Below are 27686 nucleotides of genomic sequence, written 5' to 3' on the forward strand. Positions count from 1 at the left end.
TATATTCAGAATTCCGCACACGAGTCACAGTGAACCTAGCTCTGTAAACAAAACGTATTCTCTAAGATAACCTATACTCGATGACGAACTTTGTGGATTTTAATCAGGTTGGTGTTAAATATTTTATTTTTACAATAAATAGTACAAAAACATTTGGATGAATTTAGCTTGCTAGATTAACATTCTGCTTACCATAAATATATAAATAAATACAAGAAAAAAAGGAATTTCTAACAAAATATATTTTATTTTAACAAAATTTCAAAATTCCAAATATATTTTTACGTTATAATATTATATATGCACGGTGTATAATACTAAATAATAATTTCCTGACTTATTTTTCGTGCGCCTATTATTATTTACATACATATATTTTATACATATATATATATATTATGTAGTATATTGTATTATAATACATATATTCGCATTACGATATTTATGTATAGGAAAAATAAGTATAACATGGAAATTATTTATTTTTCTTTGGTTTTCTGTTATATTTCGTAATAAATAGCGTCTCAACATTCAGCGAAACAATTCTTTTTTGGTATACATTCAATGACGCTTTGCGGTATGTGCTCGAAAGCGACCAAGTACGATTAAAACTTGAGAGAAATGAAAAAAGATTTCATGCCTAAGGCATTTTAATATTGATAAAATTTATGTAGAACATAAAGTTTCAAATAAAAAAAAATTAATTAAAATATAATATTATGTCTATACTCTATAGTAATAATAATGATAAATACATACTTTTTTACTTATTTGTTAATACAAGCCTTACACATGGTAAAACAAAAGTAATATATTTCTATTAAATCTCATACATTTATTCAGTTCTAATAAATTGTTATAAAGTAAAGTCAATTTTGATTTACTTTTTCTTATATAATTATATAAAACAACAATAATATTATTTAGTCAACATATCGTTCGTCATGCGACAGGCATGTTCTGTTTTCTTATCTTTTAAATCTAGAGTGAAATAATTATATACATTGGCATAATATTTTCCCAATCTTTGAACAATGTTAAACACATATGGTACTTTAATCTTTCTATTTTCGGAAGTCGTCAATATTTGTAATCAGAAAATGGTGAAAATGAAATGAACACCTGTGTAATAAATTGTAAGAAAACCAGTTTATACTAAGGTTAGTCAAATTCAATTTATAGGTTTTAACTTGGCTAAAAACATTTCACTACACAACACCAACGTACCAAATTTTAATATATAAATAATATTTGTCAAATCAAAATGCATAATAATATGTTATAGGTACAGTAATTTATAACGATAATATCATTTAATATAATATTACTAGCTTTTATGAACTTAGAAATAAACACCATAATACGTGTGTTGACCGGTGTCAATTTATTAGTTGTGTAAAATTAATCTGAAAATGTTGAATAGTGTCAACTGTCAAGTAAATATAATAACCGCACTCTAAAAGTTTCAAGTTCCTACCTACGATTACATTTTTTTATATAACATTATAACTAAAGCAAGTGAGTATATGTAACCGCTTTTATGTATACAGTAAGTGTCGAGTATACCATGGTCCATGGTTACCAAACAATTATTATAAAAATTTAATAAAAATGTCATACCTACTTGTTTTTGGGGTTTTCTCGATTATTAAAAAAAAATACTGGGAAATTTTTAGTTTTTACCTAACCTAGCATAACCTAATCCCCTCCAAGTACAAATTAGATCCGTTTTACCTCAGAAACCCTCTAGAAGTTGATGATAAGATAATTTTTATAATAATAAGCGTCGTCAGTAAATATTTTAATTGATTTTGTGAAATGACAGTATATTATTTTAATTAAGTATTTTGTATTGTATAAAAAATGTTACCTTACCTTAACTAGGATTAAATTTTAATTAATTCGTGATTTATTAAGTGAAGATACTAAAAACATAAAAGTGCTAACATAAAACTAACTTTTTTGAACTAGTTCAATTTAATAATTAGTTAGGAAAATAAAATGTATACTTACTGTATATTTATTTTAGAATTGCACAAAGTTAAAAGTATTTTATAATTTTCTAAATATATAGACTAGGTATTCAAAAATTCAACAATTTAACTTTTAAGTATAAATGTTATACGAATATTTTTGAAATATTTTACAATTTTAGAAGACTTGGACATTTTAATTATACAAGTCAACTTGTTTAAAAGTTGTTCAATATAATGTTTTAAGATACAATTGTACAAGCATATAAGTTTAAATTACTAAAAATGTATTAATTTCACCTTGAAAATATTAAAATTATAAAATTTTCTGTTTTTATAATAACACTATACTATATATTATATACTTACACCTATATACTTGGTAAATTCTTAAATATCCATAATATAATACAGTGTGCCAATAAATTGTTATCGCATAACCATATATATCCACTGAAATACTGAACATAATTAAAAATAAATTAACCGCACAAGTTTGGTAAATCTATCGACGATAGTTTTCCGAGTAAATCGAAAGTATTATATAACTACAACTACTATCCAGTAGTTGGCTTTATAATCGACTTGCCGAGTCTTATAAAATGAAATGGAAGAAAACCACGCGAATAAAAACAAGTTACTCCTCCTTTGACCAGGTACTTGCTTTACGTGATAAAAATAACGATGTTGTAGCACGCTGTGTGTTTTTGCTCACGAGCAACAGTTTGAAAATAATCAGCAGCATCCGTCGGGATGGGGCGAAAGCTTAATGGGTCGAGCGGATCCCTTAGACCCAATGTACCGGAAGACATTGTTCTTGACCGAATTACGAGCACGTAATGGGCTTTGGATAAGACGGCGACTTTCGATCCCCAGCGGCTTTTGCACGTATTATAGTATTATTATATTATATATAATGTTCGCCGAACCTTAAGGTGTGAGCATTATTATTCTTTTACTGTAAATTTTCGCAGCATACACAAGTGACAACTACGCGTATAGGTACTTATATTGTATAAAGGTGATGATTTTAGATGTGAACAAGCTCATAATAAATCACAAATGATTAACGTTTTTGAAATTATCATATGTTTAAATGTTTTTAACTCCATTATTTTGAAAAATAATTTAATAATTGAACTTTTATGTATAGTTTTTATTTTTTAAGGTTTTTAATTTTAAAATTACAATATACATTCTTAATTTTACATTCCAAAGCAGAATATTCATCGGTCTGCAATTCTACTCAACTCACTTACTCAACAAACAACTTACTATCATTAACTGCAGACTCGAAATTCGATTTTTATAGGTATATGGAAATTCTCAGACAAATATTCTGCTTTGGAATATAAAATTAAAAAGACGGTGCATTGAAAAAAGTAAAAACTTAAAAATTATAATTTAAAAAAATAGTGAACATTAAAAAGAAAAATGTTTTATTTCCAAAAACATTGTATTTTAATTTTTTTTGATGTCAAATCATGTTGAACAAAAACGTTAATACTTGTCGATACAATTAGTGTCTACCTCTAATAAAATCACCTTGTATAATAATAGAACCCGACGCTTGGTATTGATATATATATATAATCAAAATATTAATTACCTACTTATTAAATCGTTTGTTCCTGTATTGAGTTTTCATTTATAATTTGTTTTTAAATAATATTTTAAACGAATACAATACATTTTGGCGTTTGCTCAAAGTGTTCTAGAAAACAATTTATTATTGCTCACTTAAATAGTTTTTCAATTATTTTATGTTATATTCATATAAGAGTTTTATAAATTCAGTTTAAATCAGATATCGTTTGTTCCATACATTTTTTTTTGTTAGATATTTTTAACATCACACAGTTTTTATAGTTCAATTGTTTAACATTATATTTAAAAAAAAAGGAAGACGAAGTTAAATGAGACTATTTTATTGCATTGACGGTCTGACGGATAAAACTGCGAGATAACAAAAACTGTGTTTTTCTTTAGTGAAATCACTGTAGTTGGAGTATCAGATTAGACGAAATATTATAGTGCAGAATGTATTTCATACACACACACGAAATAAAAAATTTGTTTTTATATCATATTGTTATCTAAGTAACAATTGCAATTAAACTATTTTTTACAAATCATATTTGAATCATCTACCGTGGAAATTATGAAACCATAACAGTCTTATGCCACAATAATGGATAAGTTGACCCACGGCATGTGGAACTGTAGGTACTCGTATTATATTGTTATAAACCGATTGGGAAAAGTTAATTTAAAAAAAAAAAATGTTCCTAGGTTCATACTTAATTTTAAAAATAAAGTCATTTGCGCGACATTGTTTACGTCGTTTTTAATTTTTACTTACAATCAAACTGTTATTATATACAAAAGTAGGTAGTGTTAGTTGCTATGAAACTCAGCCTATCTATGATACAGTTATTTCAGACAAATAATTACCAAAAATACGAGAGTTATTAATTTATCACAATTCACTAGGTACCTATTTTAGTGTTATTTTTTGTATCATACAGATTTTATTTATTCTTATAATTTTTATTGTACTGAACACGTATGTACTTATAAAACCAAAATTAATTTTGGCGTGTACGTGGGCGTGTCGTATAAAACCATAAAGACTATTTGCGTGAATATAAAAAAATATTCAGATTAGTTTTTGTAATTTGTCGGTAGTCGCATATCAGCTCCTACCCACAAACGCTGTATACATAATAATTTCGTTTAAATCAAAATAACACTTATAGTGTTTATTTATTTTCGACTTGATTGAATATCCTATACCTATTAATTAACTGAACTGCGTTTTAATTCGTGACCAATAGTTATGAGTGGTGAGAATAATTTTAGACGAGAGTAAATGTGCTCTAATTAAATAATAATAAGGTGCCTAATTCGTGTTCTTATTATAAACACCTTAATACACCGATAGGAATGACAGATAGGTATGTGTATGATATTATACACAGTGCATCATCGTGTAAACGGATACGCTATGATAATTATTATATTTTATAAAAGAAAAACTTATCACATATGCATAATATGATGTAGATACCTGCACACAATAATACAGAGTTGAGACTTAGCCGAGTGAAAGTATATTATATGCCGATGTCGATAGAAAAACGAGAATCCGAAATTCCAATAAGACTCTGTATACAAGTTGAGTGCACCACATCCGCTTTTAAACCCGTTTGTTGAGCATAATATTGTATAGGTATGTATTACATGTACCTAACGAAAAGGTGACTTGTAATTATTTTTCCGATTTATTCGTTTGTTAGAACGATTAATATAAATATATTATGGTACTGGAAGTCTTCCGGTGATTAATTTAGATTAATTAATAATTTTTTTTTCGCCATCTCTGCTACAAATCATTTTTAATACGTCTTAGATCTTGAAAATAATATTTTTTTCAATAAACTCTAGAATATCGCACCTCAATTGCTCGAATTATTACTCCTCGTTCCCAACACAGCAAATTGGTATTGAAATTGTATAAACTATTATTTTCAGGTATACAATTTTGAATTTATTAATATTTATAATTATATTGTTCGGTTTTGATGTAATCTAGAATTGTTTATTATATTAATTTAATTAAACGGTTGGGTATAAGTTATATCCATACCCGATCACCATCAAAGATTAAGTTTTATTTTTATAACACGGATTCATGTGCGAAATATGTATATTAATTATAAATTACATAACTTTTTTCTGCAGCGCCAGACGCCAGGTACTTAAGATTTTATCTAAGCTCTATAGAAGAGATCATTAAGAAAATTACATTACAGTTTTTAAGATCAAGGTTGAATACATATCGTAAAATAACAAGTGCTTGTATTTAATGATATTCAATTTAAACAGTTAATTTGGATACTTATAGGTTCAGTTAAAATTTCATACAATGTTTTTATGTAACCATATTTTTTGGGTCATTCAATGGGTATATTAATAATTACATTACAATTTTTAAGATCAAGGTTGATGAGTACATTTCATAAAATAACGTGTGCTCATATTTAATGATAATCATTTTAAAAAGTTAATTGTAGTTATTTTGATACTTAAATTGTAAAAATTGAAGACGATTTTGAGATAACCGAATTTTGGGTCATTCTACAGGTGCATTAATATTAATATGAAATCAACTATGACTAACATTGCAAAATGTAATTTTGCCCTTTAATCAAATTATTTATACAGTCGTTTCTTTGAAATTCATCGATTCAAATACCTTATAAAATGATTATTTGTATAAAAAAATTTATAATTAAGCAACAAACTGAAGTTAATCCTAATATATCCTTTTAGCTATATAACAGGTGTAATAATATATCAGTGTACCTATTAAACATGTATATTCAGACTTTTTTAAAACTTAATATTGTTTTATCCAAGTGGATTATACTTGAAATTATAAAAACATCGTCGAAGTTTTTATGTACACTATAGTGTGTACTAACTACTAATATATTAGTTTACGTTTATAAAAGAATCAGTCATAAAGTTGAATGGTTACTTTTTTTTTTATAAATTAGAGAAATCATATTGGTTTTTTCAGCATTGGTTGACTGTTATGATTTTTCTTTTTCGATAATTATTTGTTACTTGTCCTCGCCAATTGATGTAATTTACACTACGCACATAGCATAGTAATATAATATAAATAGGTATAATATATTTGTCGGAATACCTGCAACAGCTAGGTAGGTAATTAAAATTATTAAAATCTTCAATAGCTGTGAGACACTCGACGTGGTGCACGTTTGCATAACATTGTTATTTTCTCAAACATAAAGCTGTGTGCATTCGAGTGGAAATTTCGAATATAGACTATAGAGTCGATATTTTGTACTACGTAACGCCCCATGTTGTTTTGGCTAATTATAAATTATTGTTTGTCGATACCATTTAGAACCAAATTATATATTATTATACATGCTGAATACCCGACAGACTTCGCTCGGGGGGAACAAAAACGTACAGACATAAAATACGGCATTACATCGGTGTAGGTACTTAGATTTAAACGTACCTCAGTTCACGTGTGAATCGGCATCGGCGGACCTATTGCCTTGTGAACTAATTCAGCCGTGATGGGCAATTCGCTTATGGCGGATTGGATGTAGCAGTATACCACTTGGTATATTTTTCGAACGTGGTTCTATATTTACACTCAAAATTCACCTGATATATTTCTGAAACTTTCGTCGAGATTGATAGATTAGTTTTTTGAGTCTATAAGTTATAAACATAGTGACATACCCTATTTTGTTGTTCATTAATTGAATAACAAACAAACAATCAATAAAGTATTAATTTATTTTATTGAAAAAAAATCCCATATATCAACGCATGGGTCGGCTAGTCCAACGCATACATTCTTTTTTATTTCTGTAACCAACGGCAACCCTTTATATATATATATATATATATATATATATATGTAAACAAAAGATTATTCGATTTTCGTAAGCTAAAACGAAATAAGCCACCCCATATAAGGGTTGAAAAAGAAGCTTAAAACATTCTCAGAGTCTCTGGGAATCTACATGGTTATAACTTTTATTGAAATCGGCCTAGTAGTTTCTGAGGTTAGCCATTGGTAAAAAACTCATTTCACATTTTATAATATAATAACTATATATAGATATAGAGTATCATAAATAATAATATCAAATTAAAATCATTATTTTATTGTTTCATAACAATAATTAGTTACGTAACTTATTTGGCGGTATATATGAAGAGAACAAATCCGTTCATTGGGCTACATTAAAATATTATTATATTTCGTTTCTTCCATTGTATTTTCCTATTGTTAACTAAGTTGAGTTGTCACCTGTGCTTGTTATTTCGACGTTGTGGCTGCTTCCAACATATTGGAGTGGTGTAGTATACACAGTGCTTTCTATTGGCCGGCAGTCGTTGCACTTGTCATTTCACTTGTTATCCTCTTTATAGTATCCTCGTTTTTAGTCCCGTCGTAGTATGAACTTTTTACACTTATCTTTTTAATGGATTTTTACTCCAGCCCGTAACAAATTTAAAAAAAATATCAACCCCATTTTAACGCTCAAAGCTATGTACCGTTGTAATAATATTGTCTGTAGCGGAAAATTTCAAATTGCACATTCTCGGAGAAAACGTATTTTTTTTATATGACCCTTCCAACTTAATAAATAATTCATATAATTCAATAGTTTATAAGAAGATTTTTTGATCATGATATATATTGGTGATGCAATATACGTAATATTATTACATATAGATACGTACCTATATAATATACTATGTGCATTCATTTGAGCAATATTATTTATATATCAACAAGAGTTCAATTTTTGTTTTGTTTCACATTTATAATGATTATTGTACTCAAATTCAACTGTAAGTACACTTTACAACTAGATTAAAAAAGAAACACCAAAAATAAATAGTAATACATACTGTACTTTTAATAATCCTATTAAAACATGTAACTTTTAAACAAAGCTATTCAATACTTTTAACTCTTAAATTATTGTATTATTCGGTTCAATGATTTCTTTAACCTGCAACATTGTACATTCATAAATTATCCATGTTATAATAATATTGTTATAATCATGGCTAACAAATATAATTCTGTTTTATAATCTATTTTAATTAGAAATATGGTTTACTTATTAAATATCAATTTTAAATGGCTTTTGCCACTAGGTATATATTATTATAGACTATAATTAAAAACAACACTCATTTGTAATGTTTGTTCAAGCATTTAAATTAATCCTATTTAGATTTTCACGGGATTGAATTTATCAATAATTTGCAAATGGAATAAACTGTTTAACTAAAACATTGTCAAATGTATATTACTGTACTATAACTATATGGGCAGTAAAAATAATGGATTTTAAAATAAGTTCAATGAAAACTGTTTCAAATGTTCAATATTACTCTACGATATCACAATGCATATATTAGTAGTAGTTTTTGTACAAACTACACACTAACAGAATTATCACACACATCAATTTCCGAATTCATTAAAAACAAATTAAAATCATATATATATAGGGTAGTCATTACTATAGCTGCAAATCCAGTTTTTGTTATACGGCATATTTCAATAGAAGTCAGCATACATTAAGAGAGGATTTTAATATGTAGGGAGACATGCCATGATAATCATCTCAGGTAAAATGTTAATCTTACATTCTTATGTTTTAATGACAGTTAATAATCGAACCGCCACTGGAAAAATATGAATTTCTTTTTTTTGCTTTTAATATTTATTTAATTACTCTTAGTAGTCAAGTTCACCGTCTCGAGTGACTCCTCCAATCAAGGAGACAAGCTTAGGATTACCATTTAGGTGAAAGTTGTAATATTTATAAATTAATTATTATGCTTAATAGTTATTTATGATATAGTTAAACATTATATTTCGTTTATCGTTCTGTAAACATCAGCACTATAGTGTAATGGTAGATACAAGAGAACTCAAGTCATAGCCCTTCAGAATAGACGAATAGAGTTATCAATAATTACAGTCTCCAGGTACTTTAAGTTACGAGTAGGTACATAGGACTTCAAGTCCAGATAGTGTAAAGTGACATAGCCAACATCCGATTCCTTCTTGGAATACGTTTCTGATAAACTTATCGACTAACATTTGTCAGTCATCAAAATACAAATACCCTGAAGTGTTGAAGTTTGTCGTTACAAATATATTATACAGTAAATACCTATATATATCTTTATATAACGAATTATCTGAGACACTTGCGAGCATATTATTTCAACGTTAAGTTTATTTGTGTGAAATACGTTTTATAGATAGCTAGGTACCTACAGATACGTTTTATAATATTTTTTAAAATGATCAGTTTTTATGCTTTATAAATTTTTAATAAAAAACATATTATCATATATACTATTAGGTATATCTACCCTACGCCTGTACGAAAATTAAACGTAGTGCATTTTTCTCTTCGCATTACATTTCTTAGCAATTTGCATATTCGATAAATTCTTGGAAATGACAGAACTAAAATCCACTATAATAACATTATGTATTGTATCACACCTAAATTGAAAATGTATTAATAAAATCGTGTTTACCAATATTAACATACAACGTACAAGGTATTATTAATTATTATAATTAAATCTAATACCTCGTCTGTAATATTGATTAATTTAAATTATTCATAATTATATACGCTAATAATTGTACTTTGTTATTTTAAATGTGCAGTTTTTATTTTATTATATAACTTATTATTATGTTTTCCCGTGTATTGATTAATTTCGGCGTTTTAATAATACTATTATTTTATACTGCAGTACAGTTATATAATTATAAATCGCCACATAGCCCTAAAATCTTATGCAATAAGTGGAATAGAGTAGCTTATCTCCAGGCGAAAGTGTTTCATTTTTTTATTATTATTATTGTAGACCATCAATCAACTATAGGTACTCCATGCGAACGGTAACGGAAAGTACAGTATGATATCTTCTAACTTTTTACTAACAACTCGAGTTTAGTTATACCCAAGAAATATTTTAATAATATTATGTTGTACCAATAAGTAATAATTGGACATTCGTTACATGTGTTTTGAGCATTGAGCTTTCCAAATAGATGTCCGATGTGCACTTTAATTATATTAATAACAATAATATTACAAGACGTATACAGTAGATAGCTAAACATAATATTATGATAGAATTGATAGAAACAATATTTCAAATATTTGTATTTTATTGAATAAATAAATATAATATATAAAATTATATATCATAATTGATGGACGTGATTTTAACTTACTATATTTTATTTGATTGCAGTATGTTTGATGTCGATAAAATATTTTTCAATAACCAAATAATTTTTTTTTTTACTGTCAAACGTAGACACAATTTTATTTATAGGGGAATATGAACGGGATTTAATGATTAAACCGCATAGACCTATTAATATATAGACTGCGCTCAGAGAAAGAAAATCGGGACCGATATTAATAGAGAAAGATGGTGGGCAAAATGGAAGCAGAAAGATTTTCAAGAAGAAAAATTCGATACGTATCGATACGGAATAGTTACGTACCACCTAGTATCGGAGTCCGAGTCCGATACGGGTCGGTACGTATCGCTTGTATATTGCACGTGTAATTTCTTGAACGATCAAAATTGACCCGATAAGTACCAATACACTCCAAATTCTTTCTTGAAAATCTTGGAGTTCTTTAATATTTTTATTTACTCCATGAAATAATCATTACCTAGTTCTCATTATTACTAAAACCACAATAAATTATTACTAAAACCACAATAAATAATAGATAAATAAAAACGCATAGACATATTTCTTCCACGACTGTCCCTTACTATCATCATCTCCTTAGATATACTAGATTCTAGTCAAAGCCGAGTTTCCAATACACCGTGAACCGTGTTCCGTGCATTTGTATAGATATCTTGATTGGCTGAACCACGTGTTTGATAGCAGGTATAACCTGGTTTTTATTCATGGTATGCCGAGTCTACCAATGATAACACAAAGTTGAATTTGATTCAACTTTATACCGTGTGGTAATACAATTGTACTTCTAATTACCATTAGTAACCAAGACACCACAAAACGTCTACTTCCAAAATGTTACGTGTATGATAACAAAACACTGTGCACGGTGTATTTTAAACTCTGCTTCAGTTATAAATAACAGATAACAGTTTTCTTGGAACTAGGATCGAGGGCCAATGAAAATTTTTTTCCGGGGGTGGGAAGACGGGGAATAACAGCTGTTCCGTTTTTTATTTTCTTAAAATGGCCACTCTATAGTCCATACTCTATACTAGTCATGACAGACTACATCACCACAACGTATTTGCACGCCGTTCGTTAAGGCGCATTCACATTTATGTCGTGTCGTGTTGATCAAATCGCACTGTGATTGGACATTCATTTTTTGGCATCATGTAATAACCAAGTTGCAAGAATTGACAACAGCTCATCCATGAGGTAAATTGGCTATCAGTTATTATAACCATTTAGTTATAACGCCCTCTCACGACACGAAATAAGACGTGTTGTTGTACACAATTCTTGTTTAGTATAGAACAAAGTATACCTATATGGTATATGCACAATGGACACCTCTATAATATACAATTTTGATGACCATATTATACACGATAGACTGATGAGGTGGAAAAATGGCAATCCTTATATGAATAGGTCTATGGACGAAACACGTCTTCGACACTTTTGAAATTAAAAACCATATAAACTCAAGTTTTGCCGGCCAGTTTTTGAAAAAAAAAACCATACCTACCTAGATACCGACATAAAATGCTGCAGCTGGAGTATATAGTAAGTTAGGTTATAGATTATTTAGATATTTTCATTTTTTACAATCTGTACAAAAAGGTACAGTAATTAATTGGCCTAATCGATGAATATTACCAACGTAGAATTAATAGCCTGAAAATAGCTCGAGGGGATGCCGTCGAGCGGGGCGGCATCCCTATATATAGGTAGTAATAGTATGCTGGCATTTAATTTGTTTTTATGCCTATGCAATTTAGCGTTACATGACATCAAATTTATATTTTATATTCTATCTACTTTGTTTCCTTTGTACAAAAAGATGTTTGAACTGTACGAATGTACGATACTTAAATATTGTATACCAAAACGTTTTTCTTAAATAAATATAACTATATAATATTGGTACCTATATTAAAATACTAACGAGTAGTGAGTAGTATTTATTTTTACTTCCATGAAATAGTTAATAATTATTATTGTAATTCAATAAATTATTAAAACGTTCTTAGTTGTTTTTTCACGTAAGTGTATATTTTATTTATTCGTTAAAAGTTAGCATGTACCTATTGGCTAGGTACTTATTATTATTCAGATCCAATTTATTTTACTTGGTAATTGGTATCAATTAACGGTTTACTTTTAAAAACATATGCAACGAATTCAACGGTGTGTTTTTTTATTGGTATTTCGAAACACCGTAAAAATGCAACGACTTGTTTTTAACTAAGTAATTAATATTAAATTTTACTAGATCACTGTAAAACTGACTTGGATAATATGATTTGTAAAATATTTTAACCAAATCATGATGGTAAATTATGACTGTTGCAGAATAATACATCGGGCACATCGACGATTTAAGTATATAATTTGTATTAAAATACCTTATATTTATAAACAAATCGTCAAGTGCGTAAGGATCGAGATCTAAATGTGAAATGTTAATTATTATTGTTTTCACTCGAATAGATAGGTGTGCCAATACCGGGAATAAGGTTTTATAACGATCGTATAACGAGTTTTGCGACGTTCTTTCGGGTGATTTTCATTACACTCTCCGGCTGCAAACTAAACAAATACAAACCAGTTTCGTTTTTACCAGCACTACCGTGAGACCTCTTAAAGTTCATAATTTATCTTCATTAGAGAAGTTTACGCGTATAAGTTCATATTATATTATTTTGCGTTTCGTTAATCTCACCATAAACCGCGAGTCTGGTAGATAAAGTGCAAAAACCGACGCTTATAGTTAAAATTCTTTAAACCTGCCAACGCATGTGGTTTCCACCCGATGGGACGCTGATTACTACTCAAACTGTAAGTCTTATAATACCAATACGATTTCAGTAAGTTGTGTAATATGAGTATCGAACAAACGTATACATAAAATGCACGTCTTACATGGTTGCATTTTATCCCGTGCGAGATTTATAAAACGATTATTATCATACATACCTCTGAGTAGAATTGAAATTATTTCTTCGTATTTGTACAGTGTACACAGAAACGATAGACGCGAATTCCTTTTTTCTCTTTAACTCATTTACACAATTTATACGAATTTGTTGTGATAAGTGATGGGTATTTATAGAATATGGCTTAATATTGAAAACAACTTGGTTTGGAAATGCCCCTCATTAACCAAACTACCATGCAGAGTCTTAGGTCTGTTTCACATGGACACGTATCATACTTGACATATCGTACGAGCGCGTTTTTAGTTTACATTGATTACGTTCGTACGCGCCGTTGTCAGAGTGGCGCGTATGAATCGGCCCTTAGATAAAAAATAAGGATTACGAGGTGAGAAGAACCGTGACAATTATGTATTTTTTTATTTCTTTTTTCTTTTTGGGGAGAGGGGATAATTTAAAAGACATAACAAAAAGTGTAAGATATTTGAGAGCTATTTTTGCACTTTTGCAGTATTATTTTCATTTTTGGATCTGCATGTAAGATTTGAATATTGTGACATACATTAGTGCATTTGTGATTAGTAAATGTGCGAATTCTATAAATTAAAACATACAAAGAACAACGAGACTCATAAAACAATATTCCTCACGTTTAATTTTTGGATAAGTACTTGAAAATTAATTCCAAAGATTAGTTAATAAGGTATTATTATTCATTCGAAGAATTAATCCTCGCCCCTAGTGTCCTCCCACTTTCTCTCACTCTCTCTGTATTGAGGTATAAAATAAGCTGCGATGTATGTATTTTGTTTTATTGGCATTGGTTAATTTTTAGGTTTTATCACGTTCGTAATAAAAGTTAGTTAATTTACGGCCTAAAATAATCGAGTTCCAAGAACTATACACTAAAAATAAAAATCATTAAATATCTAGTTGTTCCAGAATTTCATCTCGCGAGTAATTAACTTTCACAAAACAATTGTAAAAAAAATAAAATATTCGTATAGAATATATCTAGGTATTATGTATTTATTTTATGGACTAATATTTAAATGTTTTGAAAACGTGAACGTTATTTTGTATTTTTTAAACAATTTTTTATTTAACTTCCTTACTTCTATTAACTAAATCAAAATTGTCATGAATATAAGAGTGATAAAATTGTATAATGAGTAGGTAGGTAAATGTTTTTACTGATCCCTTATATGTTTATTGTATTATACTAATTATATAATACTATAATAATACTTAGTTATAATACTTGTATATTTGTATTCATATTATATTATGTTGTAAGTACAATAAATTACAAATTTCAAAATCGAAAATCTTTACTTTATTTATCCACGTATGAATGTCATGTACTCATGTTAAGTATTGCTTGAATGTACACATTTTTCATAATAATTTAATTTCGGTACAATAAGTAGGTACTTTTGCACAGTCCACTTAGTTTTGAAATAATTGAACACTAATATAATATCTCGAACAGGTCAATTTTTGATTTCACAAAAGATTTTTGGATGACAGCAAATAAAAAGTACACTTCAGAGTAAAGCTTCATGTTTATAATTCTATTGTTTTCTTTTAATTCAGAAATTGTTATTTTAAAAACAATATGTAAGTATATTTATTCGAAATAGAATTTTCTTCTCGATCATTGATTGTTTTTCTCCATATCAATTTCTATAAATTGTTATTGACGGAGTGTCACTTTATAATTTTGTAGTACAAAAGTTTCTAACCATGTTTGGTTTTACACGTTTTGTAAGGAAACTGCATTTATAAGACGTTATCGCAGACTATGTATAATGTATTTGTGTATAACTCAAACATAAATAATTGTTATATTATTGCTTTTAAGCAACTCTAGATTAACTTTTTTTTAAAATCATTTTTGAAGACATATGACATAAAATTGACGAACGTTAAAATATCCAAAACAGTAAACATAATAATAATATAGAACATATTATGTAATAAACCTAATATAGTATATAAAGTCAGTAAAAATGTTACTTAATAATATTATGTTATTACTTTAGGAGGTCAAAGAGGCCTATCTAACCTTACCGTTTAATACACCGTACAGTGTAGTAGTGTACAATCTGTACATCATTGATGATTAAACTTTTACTATTTCACATCACAATAATAAATATTATGTACCATTATCAAACGATAATATATGCAATATTCGAAGTGTCTACTATCTATTCCTTATTCCATATATAGAAACATTTGTAGTTATCGCATGTTGTTCGTAGCTTACCATTTTACAGTTATGTAAAACACATCGTATTCGATGAGAAAATAATTCAAGATACAATGCATTGTAATTGTTGGTTTTTTTATTGAGCTGAGGTCTCAACATTTAAGGTCATTAGCCTGGGATATTTAGTAGATTTATTATTTTGAGAAAGGGTAAGGTTGGTTAGAACACGTGTATGTGTGCCGAGGATTTGTCACTTAAACTTGGGTGGCCACCCATCCGGGGACTAGTGACACCTGCTGATGCTTGACTTCAGAACCAGTGACTGAAGCCAAACACCGCACCACACCAAGTCACAATATTATTGGTTTAATTTATTATTTATTTTTAGATTTTATTATTATAAACACCGTCTTTGCATAGACTATAAATAATATTAGTAATAACCTGTTACTTAATAATAATATTATGCAAGCGAAGAAATCGTGACGCTCGTGTGCATATTTTAATACTGTGTTGTTATTATTATTTTTATTTTCATAATATAATCAAAAAATAAAAACAATTTTCAATGATAAGTTATCCCACATAACTTTAATAGTATAGTTATCCCACACAACTTTAATAATATAGTTATCCCACATAACTTAAATAGTAGCTTATAGCGTATAACGTAATAGTCAAACTAGTTTTCAACTTTCGGTCATCGTCGATCGATTCCGTAATAGACAGTTTTTTATTTTTGACCTCGGTACTGTCATTAACTACAAACCTATGTATGATAATATCATATATTTATATTATTATTGTCATTATAGTAATATTACCATCAATTGATTTTGTATTGTAATTTACTGTTATCACACCGTAATATGTAATCTGTATAATTAGTTTGAAATATTTATACAATTATTTTATAACGTCCGTCGTTTATGATGCAAATAGGTTTTAAATAATGATATACCTATTTCGTTTATTGAGATTTGAATTAGTAATTTAATTATAATTTGACTAACTCGAAAATAACAGTTTAATTTATGCATGTACTTTTAATTTATCGGTGTAACACTAAATTAGCGACATCTCGTGTACGTTAATTAAATAATGATATTATAATGGCAAATTTATATTAGTATTTTTTGTACCCTTATACATCATACAACTGTTATATTTACGGCATTAAATTTAAAATCTAGATTAAGTAGGATACTAATTTTACATTATTCAAATAAATATGATTTTAGTAAATGTATAGGGAATAATATATAAATGATTGAATCTTAGGTCAATGTAGGCTAACTGTGCTGTTGAAGCCTTTATCAAACTAATAAAATAATAATAATAATAAACTGTATAATACGTAAAACGATAAAAACGTATACGTGTGAGCATAATATTAATATTATGTTTTTATCCGTTTGATTAAATAGGTCGAGTCCAAGATGGAAAAAAGCGTTGTACCTCAGTTTTTTAACGGCCGGTCAGTATTCGTCACTGGAAGTACGGGTCTTATGGGAAAAGTGCTTGTCTGGAAACTGTTGTACAGTTGTCCTGGAATAAAGAACATTTTTGTGTTGATAAGATCGAAAAGAGGCAAGTCTGCTCTTTTGCGATACCAAGAAATCATAAAAGCGCCGGTGAGAATGTCATCCATTATGTAATAGGCGTATATTATACCTTAATATTCAACGAGATTACAATATTTCGGTGATAGTTGTTTGATTCCATTAGGAAAACAAACAAATCGCTGTTGTCCAAGTTGCAAGTGGTATGCGGCGATGTGGGTATGGACGGGCTAGGCATCACACAGGAGATGAAGGAAAGGCTGATATCGGAAGTGTCGATTGTTTTTCACGGAGCAGCTACGTTGAACTTGGACGCGTCACTGTCCGAGGCTATAAACTTGAATACAACCGGAACGCTACGCATGCTCGAGTTATGTTCCGAAATGCAAAATTTAGAGGTAATAATACAATTTATATTGTAGGTATATGATTATAATATTAGTACCGACCAAAATAATATAATATAAATTTATTATCGACCATGGCTAAAATATGAGTTCATCTTTTTTTTGTCGACACGATAAACTTATAAATGTTTATATTACATATATATATATAATATATATATATTATACCTATATTATATATTATGTACAGTTAATTATGCCTGGCCTTGTAAAATGTACCGTTAATCATGATTTTAAATATTTTAATCAAATAATGTTATGTAAAAAATAATAATAATAATAATAATAATAATAATAATAATAATAAGTAATCGCAGAATGATGCTTTGACACAGAACACTCATTAACCATGCAATCTATCTACTACGAATAAAAAAAAATTGTCTGACCGATGTAAACCATTCACATGTCAACGTTTTCGCACAAAGCTTTGAAGTATGAAATTGGTTGTCTTAGAAACTAACATTAAAAATAAAAATAAAAAAATTACTAGTATACTGTTTTTCTCAAAAAATATTATGTTATTGACATTTCATTTTATATAGAATTACAGAAATGTTTTATTTTTATTTTTTAAATAAGCTATGAAATTGAATGGGATAGTGAGTGAAAAACCCTAATCTATAACCATTTTAAAATGTGAAATATATTAGGTGCCGTGTAACGAATATACCACCATACAACTACCCTTCCACAATAGTTTTATACAAAATTGAATATTAATAACCACCACATTGATATCTTTTAATTCATATATATATATATGTATAAATTAAAAATATATATTATATTATATATATGAATAAATTAAAAATATATATTATACTATATATATGTATATATATATTTATATTTATATTAAAAAAAAACTCTTACATACACATAATATAAACTTGGCACGTTTAATTTTATTCGCTTTCCATATTTAAATAACCGTCAAGTAGGAAACCGCTTTTCTGTATAAAAATATAGGTGTCGCCCGTACCTTACACTGAGTAGGTCACTTCGATGGATGTGTTAAACTTTAATTTAATGACAAATCATTTTATACAATGAAAAACGATTCTGAGTGAGGAGAGTGTTAACATTTTTGGTAACGATTGACACCAAACAATATATTATTTTAATAATAATATTACAGTTTTTTTAATAGATGTTCGATTTTTTTTTATGATTCTCGATTATTTTAAAAAGTACTGGGGATTTTTCAATTTTGACTTCCAAAAAGTACCAATTATAGATACAATTTGGCACCAAAACCTCTCGAAGCTTATCGAGATAAGTTAAGATCGAAATATTTTTTCTACTACAATGTCCATTGTCCTCGGTGAAAATGTCCGAGTTTAAGGATGTCTGAAATCAAATAAATGAGAGTATTGTAATGGAATAAATGAAGAACATTAATACAGTTAGTTTATTTATTGTTGTTAATTAATTAATTTAGGTCAAAGAGAAATTGTACATAATCCAGCAAAAAAAAAAAATAATGTAGGTATGCTAATTTTCAAGAAAAATTTAAAAAATATGCGTGGAGTATAAAAATTATGAAAAAATTATGGACAAAAATGTTGAATGACCTTAATACATTTTTAGTAAGTAATATGTGTTTATGTTAATTATCTGATTTTTTCTTTTGAAATTTTATTTTAAGCATTATAATAAAGTAGATACCTCGTGGGTAAAGACAATTTTTAAAAATAATAACTAACAGACTTTTTTAAAATAAGCAACAAATATTTTTTTTTGTATTTTTTCAAAGTATAAAACAATGTAGTAAATTGTATTCTAATTTTTATCCCAAACAACTTTACTACGGTCAGTAAATAAGTAAATGTTTATTCTGAACAATTTTACCATGAATATTTTTGATTTTGGACAATTTTACTCCGAATATTTTTACTGTGGAATTTTTTTCACTTACATTTTTTATCTAGATTCCCACTTTGGTCCACCCCTCCTTAAAACTTCACTGGGTGTAGAGACACGTTAATGACGTAAGGTACCTTCTTATAAATTCGCATAGATTTCGGAAAATGTATTCTGCATAGAAATCATGTATTGTAGACGCAGTTATGGAAATCTTAGTATGATACCTATGTTATAAATAAGCCGAAATATTTGGTTTGAGTACCTAGCAAATCACATCCAACCGATGCTAGCATGCGGTATATAAAAGTTATAATAATATACGGCTTTTGGACGATTACGGCAACGGTTCCGTGCGTTTTCGACCACAAATAGTTCAATTCCAGTTTGGGAGTTGAAAACTTCAAAAAGTTGTTGATCGCCCAACGCGCGACTATTAATAAATACGTATAGGTACCCATCGAAAATGTGGCAATAATCACGTTTTCTCGTTAAGACTGCGGCGATTTGGTCGCAACAGTGGCATTATAAAGTTTTTCAAGCTCGTACCTACGCGTAATAAGTAATAACCTATAGGATGACAGCCGTGGTATAATGCAACGGTGTGAATGTTTCAGGCTTTTGTACATTTCTCCACGGCGTTTTGTCACGTAGACCTGGACACGTTAGACGAGGAAGTGCACAAATCGACTTTCGACGCATACAACATAATGAGGTTACCGTCTTGGCTCAACGAAAACTCCATCAAGATGGTCACGCCTCAGTAAGGAAAACAATATTGCATTCCCATTACAATTATAATTAATTATTTACTAATTTAGTACATTACGATTTACTATATTGTTATAATTATTATAATATAGTCCGATTTATTACCATTGCTCGAAATTATGCAATCAGTGCACCATCAGACAGCTATGAATATTTTATATTGTTATAAAGTTTCTATTAGCTTTTTCCATATGACTGCATTATTGCACTGGTGCAATATATTATTTTATGTACCATAATATCATATGGAATGTCAGTTCACAACTAGTAATTGCACGAACTCTTCGTGATGGTGCGTCTTATAAGTTACCTACATGGCTGAACAAGTTTTGATGATAAGTTAATATTACCTGTACTATAAAATCAAATGAACAATATTTATATGAAACACATTTTAAACTCTTGCAGCTCTGGCGGTGCTAAATTTGTAAAAAAATCATGCGGTACATATTCTGGTGATTAAAAATGGCGCTGAAATGGTGTTGCATATTTGTGTATCTATTCATATAAGAATTTTGTACTCGATTTTTGGGACTTGAAATTTTTACTCATCATCAAAGATTGTTCAGTTGTAATCAACAAAAATGTGTATGATGAGAAAAAATACATATCTAGCTTCATTAAATAAGCTATGTATCGAGTAAACGGTTTATCATACCATTCTTTTCCACTGTATATAATACGTGATAGGAAATATGATATTTTTGAAGAAACTTTTCACTTAGATCGATTCTTACCTGTATTATGGTATCACACTATTGCCCGAACGGTTAGCGTGCACATGTGCATTGCTGTAGGTTACCTAACTATAAACGTACAATCGTCGCAACTCTTATGCAATTTCCTCGGCAACAATGTTGACAGATTTTCATTTGCATCGTACCGATTGCGCAGTCATCTATTATAAATCACTGTAGTTATTTTACATAACAGTTATCTTGTACTTAAGTGAAAACGTCGAACGTGTGATTGCAGTTTGATAAATCCACATCCGAACACTTACACGTTTTCTAAACGCCTGGCCGAAGATGTTGTCGCCGATTTTTATCCCCAGCTTCCGGTCGTCATCGCAAGGCCTTCAATAGGTGAGGTGATCGTTTGAATGGGGTATATTGTAGTGATGGTTGGTGGTGGGGGGGGGGGGGCTGTCGAGTAATAATAAAACTCAACAGTTGTTTTTCCGCAGTGACGCCAGCGCTCAAGGAACCTCTGCCCGGCTGGGTGGACAATCTGAACGGGCCCACAGGAATATTGGCAGCGGGCGGCAAGGGCGTGCTCCGGTCCGTACTTTGCAATTCGGAATATACCGCCGAAGCCGTGCCAGTGGACTTTGCAATAAACGCCGTGATTGTAATCGCGTGGAAAACGGCAATCACCAAACAAAAGCAAGTATCTGCAGACTTGAAGCTGCGGCGCAATAATAATAATAACAATATAATATAGACACAATGGCCAGTGGTATACAAACGATGTTATTGGAGGGGGGGGGGGTAGATTATGAACAAATGAACAATTCTTTTCAGAAAAGCAACTGGCGGCACGGGTGCAATAATTATAATATTACTAATATTGTTCGTATGAAAAAAATGAACCGTTACACAAAATAATTTTGAAATTTCTACCTAATGAACAAAACATCATCAGATATTAATGACAATTATAGCAAGTACACAGTATAGTTTGTATAAAATTCAATGATATCTAGTAAGCTCGCTAAATTGGGACAAGGTATTTCTTAAAATATAGGTTTTCAAACTATAAAAAGTTTCTAGCCTTGAGAATTTTGCTTTCCGCAAATGCAACTCTTCAACTCTGATTTTGATCTTATAATGATTATAGACCGTCTTTATTGTTATAAAATATATTTTTCTTATAATTATATGTTTTACTAGTATTTCTTAAAGCGTCCAATTTAATATACCAAATATTAAAGGACTACTGATTGGAAGTACTGATAAAATACGATAGTAACTGTCAATCAAAATAATAAGCTAATTAAAAAAAAAACCATGGGGTTATTTAAATATATATATGCCACTAATAACAGTGATGATTTCTGGTGCTATCGAGATTCTAACCAATCGATGATGTTATGCACTACCTACATACGATTGCAAATAATTAAACGAATGCTATCGAGCGACACACTTTTTTCGATTGCACGTGTTTGTGTACATCGTCATACCGATGTGCATATTATTAGTATTTTTTCGTAATATTAGATATTTTGTGTTGTACAGGACCAACGTTGTTCCCGTGTATAATTTGACACAGCACAATCTAAATGCAATGACTTGGGAAGCCGTTATGGCCAAAGGCAGAGAAGAGACGATGAAAAACCCTTTCGAGCTTATGTTGTGGTATCCCACAGGGTCGCTGACGTCCAGCCGATTCATTCACACTTATAAAGTGATATGTTACCACTGGATACCAGCCTACCTTATCGACGGAATTTTGTTTTTGCTCGGCCAAAAGCGTTTGTGAGTATAATGCTTTAGATTCAAAACAGAAGCTGTGTATATGGCTCAAAACTATTATTATTAACACGTTCGTGGAATATATTTTAAGAAATCTTTACCGGATTACTCTACAATATTTATTGTTAAATTTAATTTTCAAAATAGGTTTTTACTCCTGTTTACAAGTTAAAATTTGAAATCCTAAAAATGTAATATAAATTCTAGCAGTAAAAATATAATACTTTTAATTTTGGATCTTAAGATTTAAAACTTGACTATAAATTGTATGCTTATATTATAATAATAGGTACCTGAAACATTTATAATTGGACAATAATTATTATTATAAATTATCAAAAATCTTGAAATAGTAATTTTCTTAGGAGCATATTTAAGATTTAAAAATCTTTTAATACATCTTTAAAGTAAGCACAGTTTATGGTTTTTTTTTTATATATCATTAATTAACTAAAAGTAATTAGCGTATAGAGTGATACGATTGAAAAAATGTTAAAAAAACTGAAATTGTTGTCAAATATTATTAAGATATCATTAGAATATACCAGATAGCCGGTTTTTTAATCATGTAATTATAATTGATGTCCTCCAAAATATAGTCCAAAATAAATAATTTTTATTTTGACGTGTTAATACATAATAGTATAAAAACGAAGATACACCGACGAGCCTTCCGGAAAAAATGGTACATCATTTTTTATGCTTTTGTATACAGTATGATCAGAGTTCAGCAAAAGATATCGGACGGCCTTCGCGTTCTCCAATATTTCACGTTGCGCAATTGGGACTTCACAAACGACCGATTGTTGGCGCTCCGGGATAGCCTGTCCGAAGTGGACCGAAAAACGTTCAGCATAGATTTCGAGAAAATGGACATGGATGTTTATTTCAGAAATTGTATTCTGGGCGCTCGTCAGTACTGCCTGAAGGAAGACCCTGCGTCCATACCCAAGGCCAGAAAAACCCTGAAAGTGTAAGCACTCTTTTCAACGCAAATTTAGGAACAATAATAGTTGCCTTGGTTCAGGCAGTTTGCCCACATTTCCAGGAACACTTAACTAAGTTAATCAACAATTAATTAACCCTTGACATTTAACTTTTCTGATTGATGCATATATTAACTTAACTTAATCGAGTTAAAAAACTTTCCCGCCTTTGTGGGTATAATTATTATACAGACTAATACTAATAAAACTACAAGTGTTCACCTAGTGAATGTCATCTGGTATGGAAAGCTGGACATCCTGTATAGAAGTTTGCTTTTTTACTTGGGCCTTGGGGGTCTGTCTGTAAATGGGTTTTCATCGTTTTTTATAATTTCTTACTAAAGCGGGTCGTCGTCACAACGAATGTGTAAAATTGTACATGTGTGTGTAAATGAGTTACCACCCTACAACGCACCCCCAATCAAGACAAGCGGTCGATAACGGTTTAGTGTTATTTATTTATTTATTTTTTTTATGCAGACTTTACGTGTTGGACTTGGTGGTGATATACCTGAAGTACGCTCTTGTAGCCTGGCTGCTGTACAAGGTGTACGAAACGATTTCTGCGATCGTGTAAATTTAGACGACGTTTTCTTGCGTGGTACATTATTATTATTATTACCTTATTACCTGTATTGTTATAATTATTCGATATATCATTCCCCGTATTATTATCGTATTTCTGCAGATATCCAAGTAAAGGTTGTTATTTTCCTATTTATTTTTGGTCAAACAAATCTGTCGGCTATATAATATTATCGTAATATTATAATTTGCCACACTGTCATAGTGTCATTATCCTTTCGTACCGTCTCCCTTGTTCGTAGACTTAAAGTCTTAAAACGTGTAAGTAAAAACTACAACTGCAATTGCAGTGTCGCACGTCTGTTGACATTTTCAAAACGACAGCCCTCTCGGCGCGTGCACGTGTAAGTGCCGTAGGGGTGAGTTTATATTATTATTATTATTATGTTGTTGCAATTGACACTTGCCAGATTTCCATGCGAGTTTTCGATGGGTCACTTAAGTTAATATGGTACAATCAACGTCGTCCGCACGCCGTTCGAACATAATTTTAATAAAATGTCCTCCCACAGCGGGATGTCCGATATAATATTAAATATCATGTTTTCAATAATCACTTCATGAACGCCATAGGATATTAGTATATTTCGAATGAATATAATTCAGGCACTCATACTAGTTTAAGACATATATAATATGTAACGCGTAGTTTTAGACATAAATTTGAATAAAAAATGTAGAGATATCTCAAGCATTATATGGGCACAAAATTCTTCACGGACGATATCTCAGCTCAAAACGGTTCGAATTACGTAATTTATCGCTAAGGGGACAAAATCCTCCAAAAATATTTCCAATGCACACACGTTTTGTTAATAATAACTTTAATTTCAATCCAACGTATTTAAATAGTGGTTATTGTAGTGTACCATACATAATATTATGCAACCGTTAAATCATTTCAGTAATTATGACAAGTTATGGAAGGAGTAATGGGTGGTATGTAATGGTGTTGAATTATATATAATATAATATAACATACTCTCCTTTGCAGAAGATTTTTTTTACCTGAAATGTTTTAGAGATATATTTGTTATTATTGTTATTGTTACAGTTACTATATTATTATTATTATCAGCTTTATACTTGGTAGGTACTATTAAGTATTATTATTGTGTTTAAATGTTTTTTTTTCACTTTATGTCGAAATTTTTTAATCATTTATCGATATATTAGGCATTATTATTACGGTGGTTAACTGTAATTTACCTTGATAGTTTTTTTTATTTTTCTGATATAATACCCACTCGTTTTTACCTTTTTCAAAAATGGTAGACTTTCATTTTCCTGCAGTGCCTCGGTTGTTTCCTCCCCTCGGAAATGACAAAAGCCTGTTTCGACTGCTTTGTATCCCATCCCTACAGCTGCCGCCACCACCACCATCACCACCGCCACCCGTCTTCCACGCTGGTAGGAAAACGCGCCTCTTAAAAGTATTTAAACGTATTGTTCGTACAGAAGAAAGCAGACATCACAAGTGCCTTTTATAGTATAGTACAACGCCGAGCTGCATCTTTTGTTCGTCCGACCACTCGCTCCGGGCGGGCACTTACCACTCTGTCAAATGTGATATTATAGGAGAAAATTGTCGACCAAAAAGTGAAAAAAAATGTTTCTCCCCCCCGTAAGAGGATCAATAAAACGAAAAACAAAGAATCGTCAAATTTTTACATAAATCTGATTCCGCGTACTGGTGTGTGGCGGCGGCGGCGTTACCATCACGAGTCGTTTATATAATAGAGTCTCTCGCATGATCGATCACTGTGCAGCCCACAAAGCCACCCTGACGGTCATATTCGCGATCTATATCTTTTGTTAGGTGTACTCTCTCTCTCTCTCTCTCACACACACACACACACACCCACTCAAACGCAGATCTATATTTTTGTAAATCAAATCACGTCTGACGCTCGGCTTAAAGAAGAACGATGATAGTCTATTACGGCTAAATACCGCATACGTGGTCATTGTACCCTATCTTTTACCGGAATTGTTTCATCGGTCCTTTATTTGACCATGTATTATATTATACGCAACACATCACGCACGAAATATACACTTGGACGCGCACTCCAATAAATCGCACATGATTCGGTTTTATACGCTTTTATTATTTCGCTCAACGAGAACATAATATACGTTATTAATTTACTGTATAGGTATACTTATTGCGGTCATCGTCAATATTACATTATATTAGGTACCTATATAAATCAATTCTGGCAGTGTTTATAATTTCTTGTAATACTGTTTATGATTTATGCATAGTTTATCTAGGTTATAACCTTTTATAATACACAATACTTTTACTTAAATGGTTTTTAGACATTTTGAGTTCATGTCAAAGTATATTGTTATGATTATGTGTGTTATGTCTTATGTGATATGCCCAAAGTAATGAAAGTTGGTATACCTACGACGCTTTTTCCTATCCTTGAATACTATCTTTGCCAATTATTATTATAATTTGTAATTTTATTTGTTAAAAATATTTTATATGTAGGTACTATTATAATGTTGTTATCAAAATTAAATGTACTAAGATAAACTGTGTTATTTTTTGATTGGAATAATGTCGTCCTCTAAAATTTACTTAGAAGTAAGAACGAAAAGAGGAAAATAATAATAAGTATGCAATAAGAACGGTCTAACGATAATTTACCGAATAATTATACATATGTAGATTTTTGTAATTGTAAAAAAAAAGATGATATCACTCTTTTGATTGACTGCTGATATAAAAGAAAAGAACAAAGCTCTAAAGTTTACGTATCAGAACCCTTTGAAGGTGTTAATTTTGGACAATACAACCATCAAACACCAATCTCACAGTTACATAATGGAGGTAGGTCGACCGAAAGGCAGCGTAGTTTCACGGTTCGTGTATTAATTAATTCATAAACCGAAAACCATGAAATCTTAAGTAGCTGTACACGCTGTGGTGCATTTGTGCATACTAATTCAGCTGTCACCAAATAATTATTATTTATTAACAACTATACCAAAAACTAAAAAGTTATCTAGTAAGTTAATAATAAGTTGTTTTGTATTATTGTTTCTTCATTTGTATATTAAAATATA

General features: G+C 29.8%; 1 protein-coding gene across 2 annotated transcripts; it reads left to right on the top strand.

The window, feature by feature from the left end:
- On the top strand, window positions 1-27021 carry LOC111034223 (putative fatty acyl-CoA reductase CG5065). Of its 2 annotated transcripts, none has more exons than XM_022315336.1 (9): window positions 1-107; window positions 17379-17585; window positions 17663-17911; window positions 20404-20549; window positions 21533-21642; window positions 21744-21942; window positions 22798-23037; window positions 23750-24007; window positions 24501-24597. In XM_022315336.1, exons 1-9 carry the CDS (start codon window positions 81-83, stop codon window positions 24595-24597), a joined length of 1533 nt encoding a protein of 510 aa, XP_022171028.1. In that variant the 5' UTR covers window positions 1-80. The 2 variants fall into 2 exon arrangements, with proteins under 2 accessions (XP_022171028.1, XP_022171027.1); XM_022315335.1 differs by lacking the exon at window positions 1-107 and adding an exon at window positions 13449-13638 and having other exon boundaries at window positions 24501-27021.
- The last annotated feature ends 665 nt before the right edge of the window (window positions 27022-27686 follow it).

Source organism: Myzus persicae, unplaced genomic scaffold, assembly GCF_001856785.1.
Source record: "Myzus persicae strain clone G006 unplaced genomic scaffold, MPER_G0061.0, whole genome shotgun sequence".
Lineage (NCBI taxonomy): Eukaryota > Metazoa > Arthropoda > Insecta > Hemiptera > Aphididae > Myzus > Myzus persicae.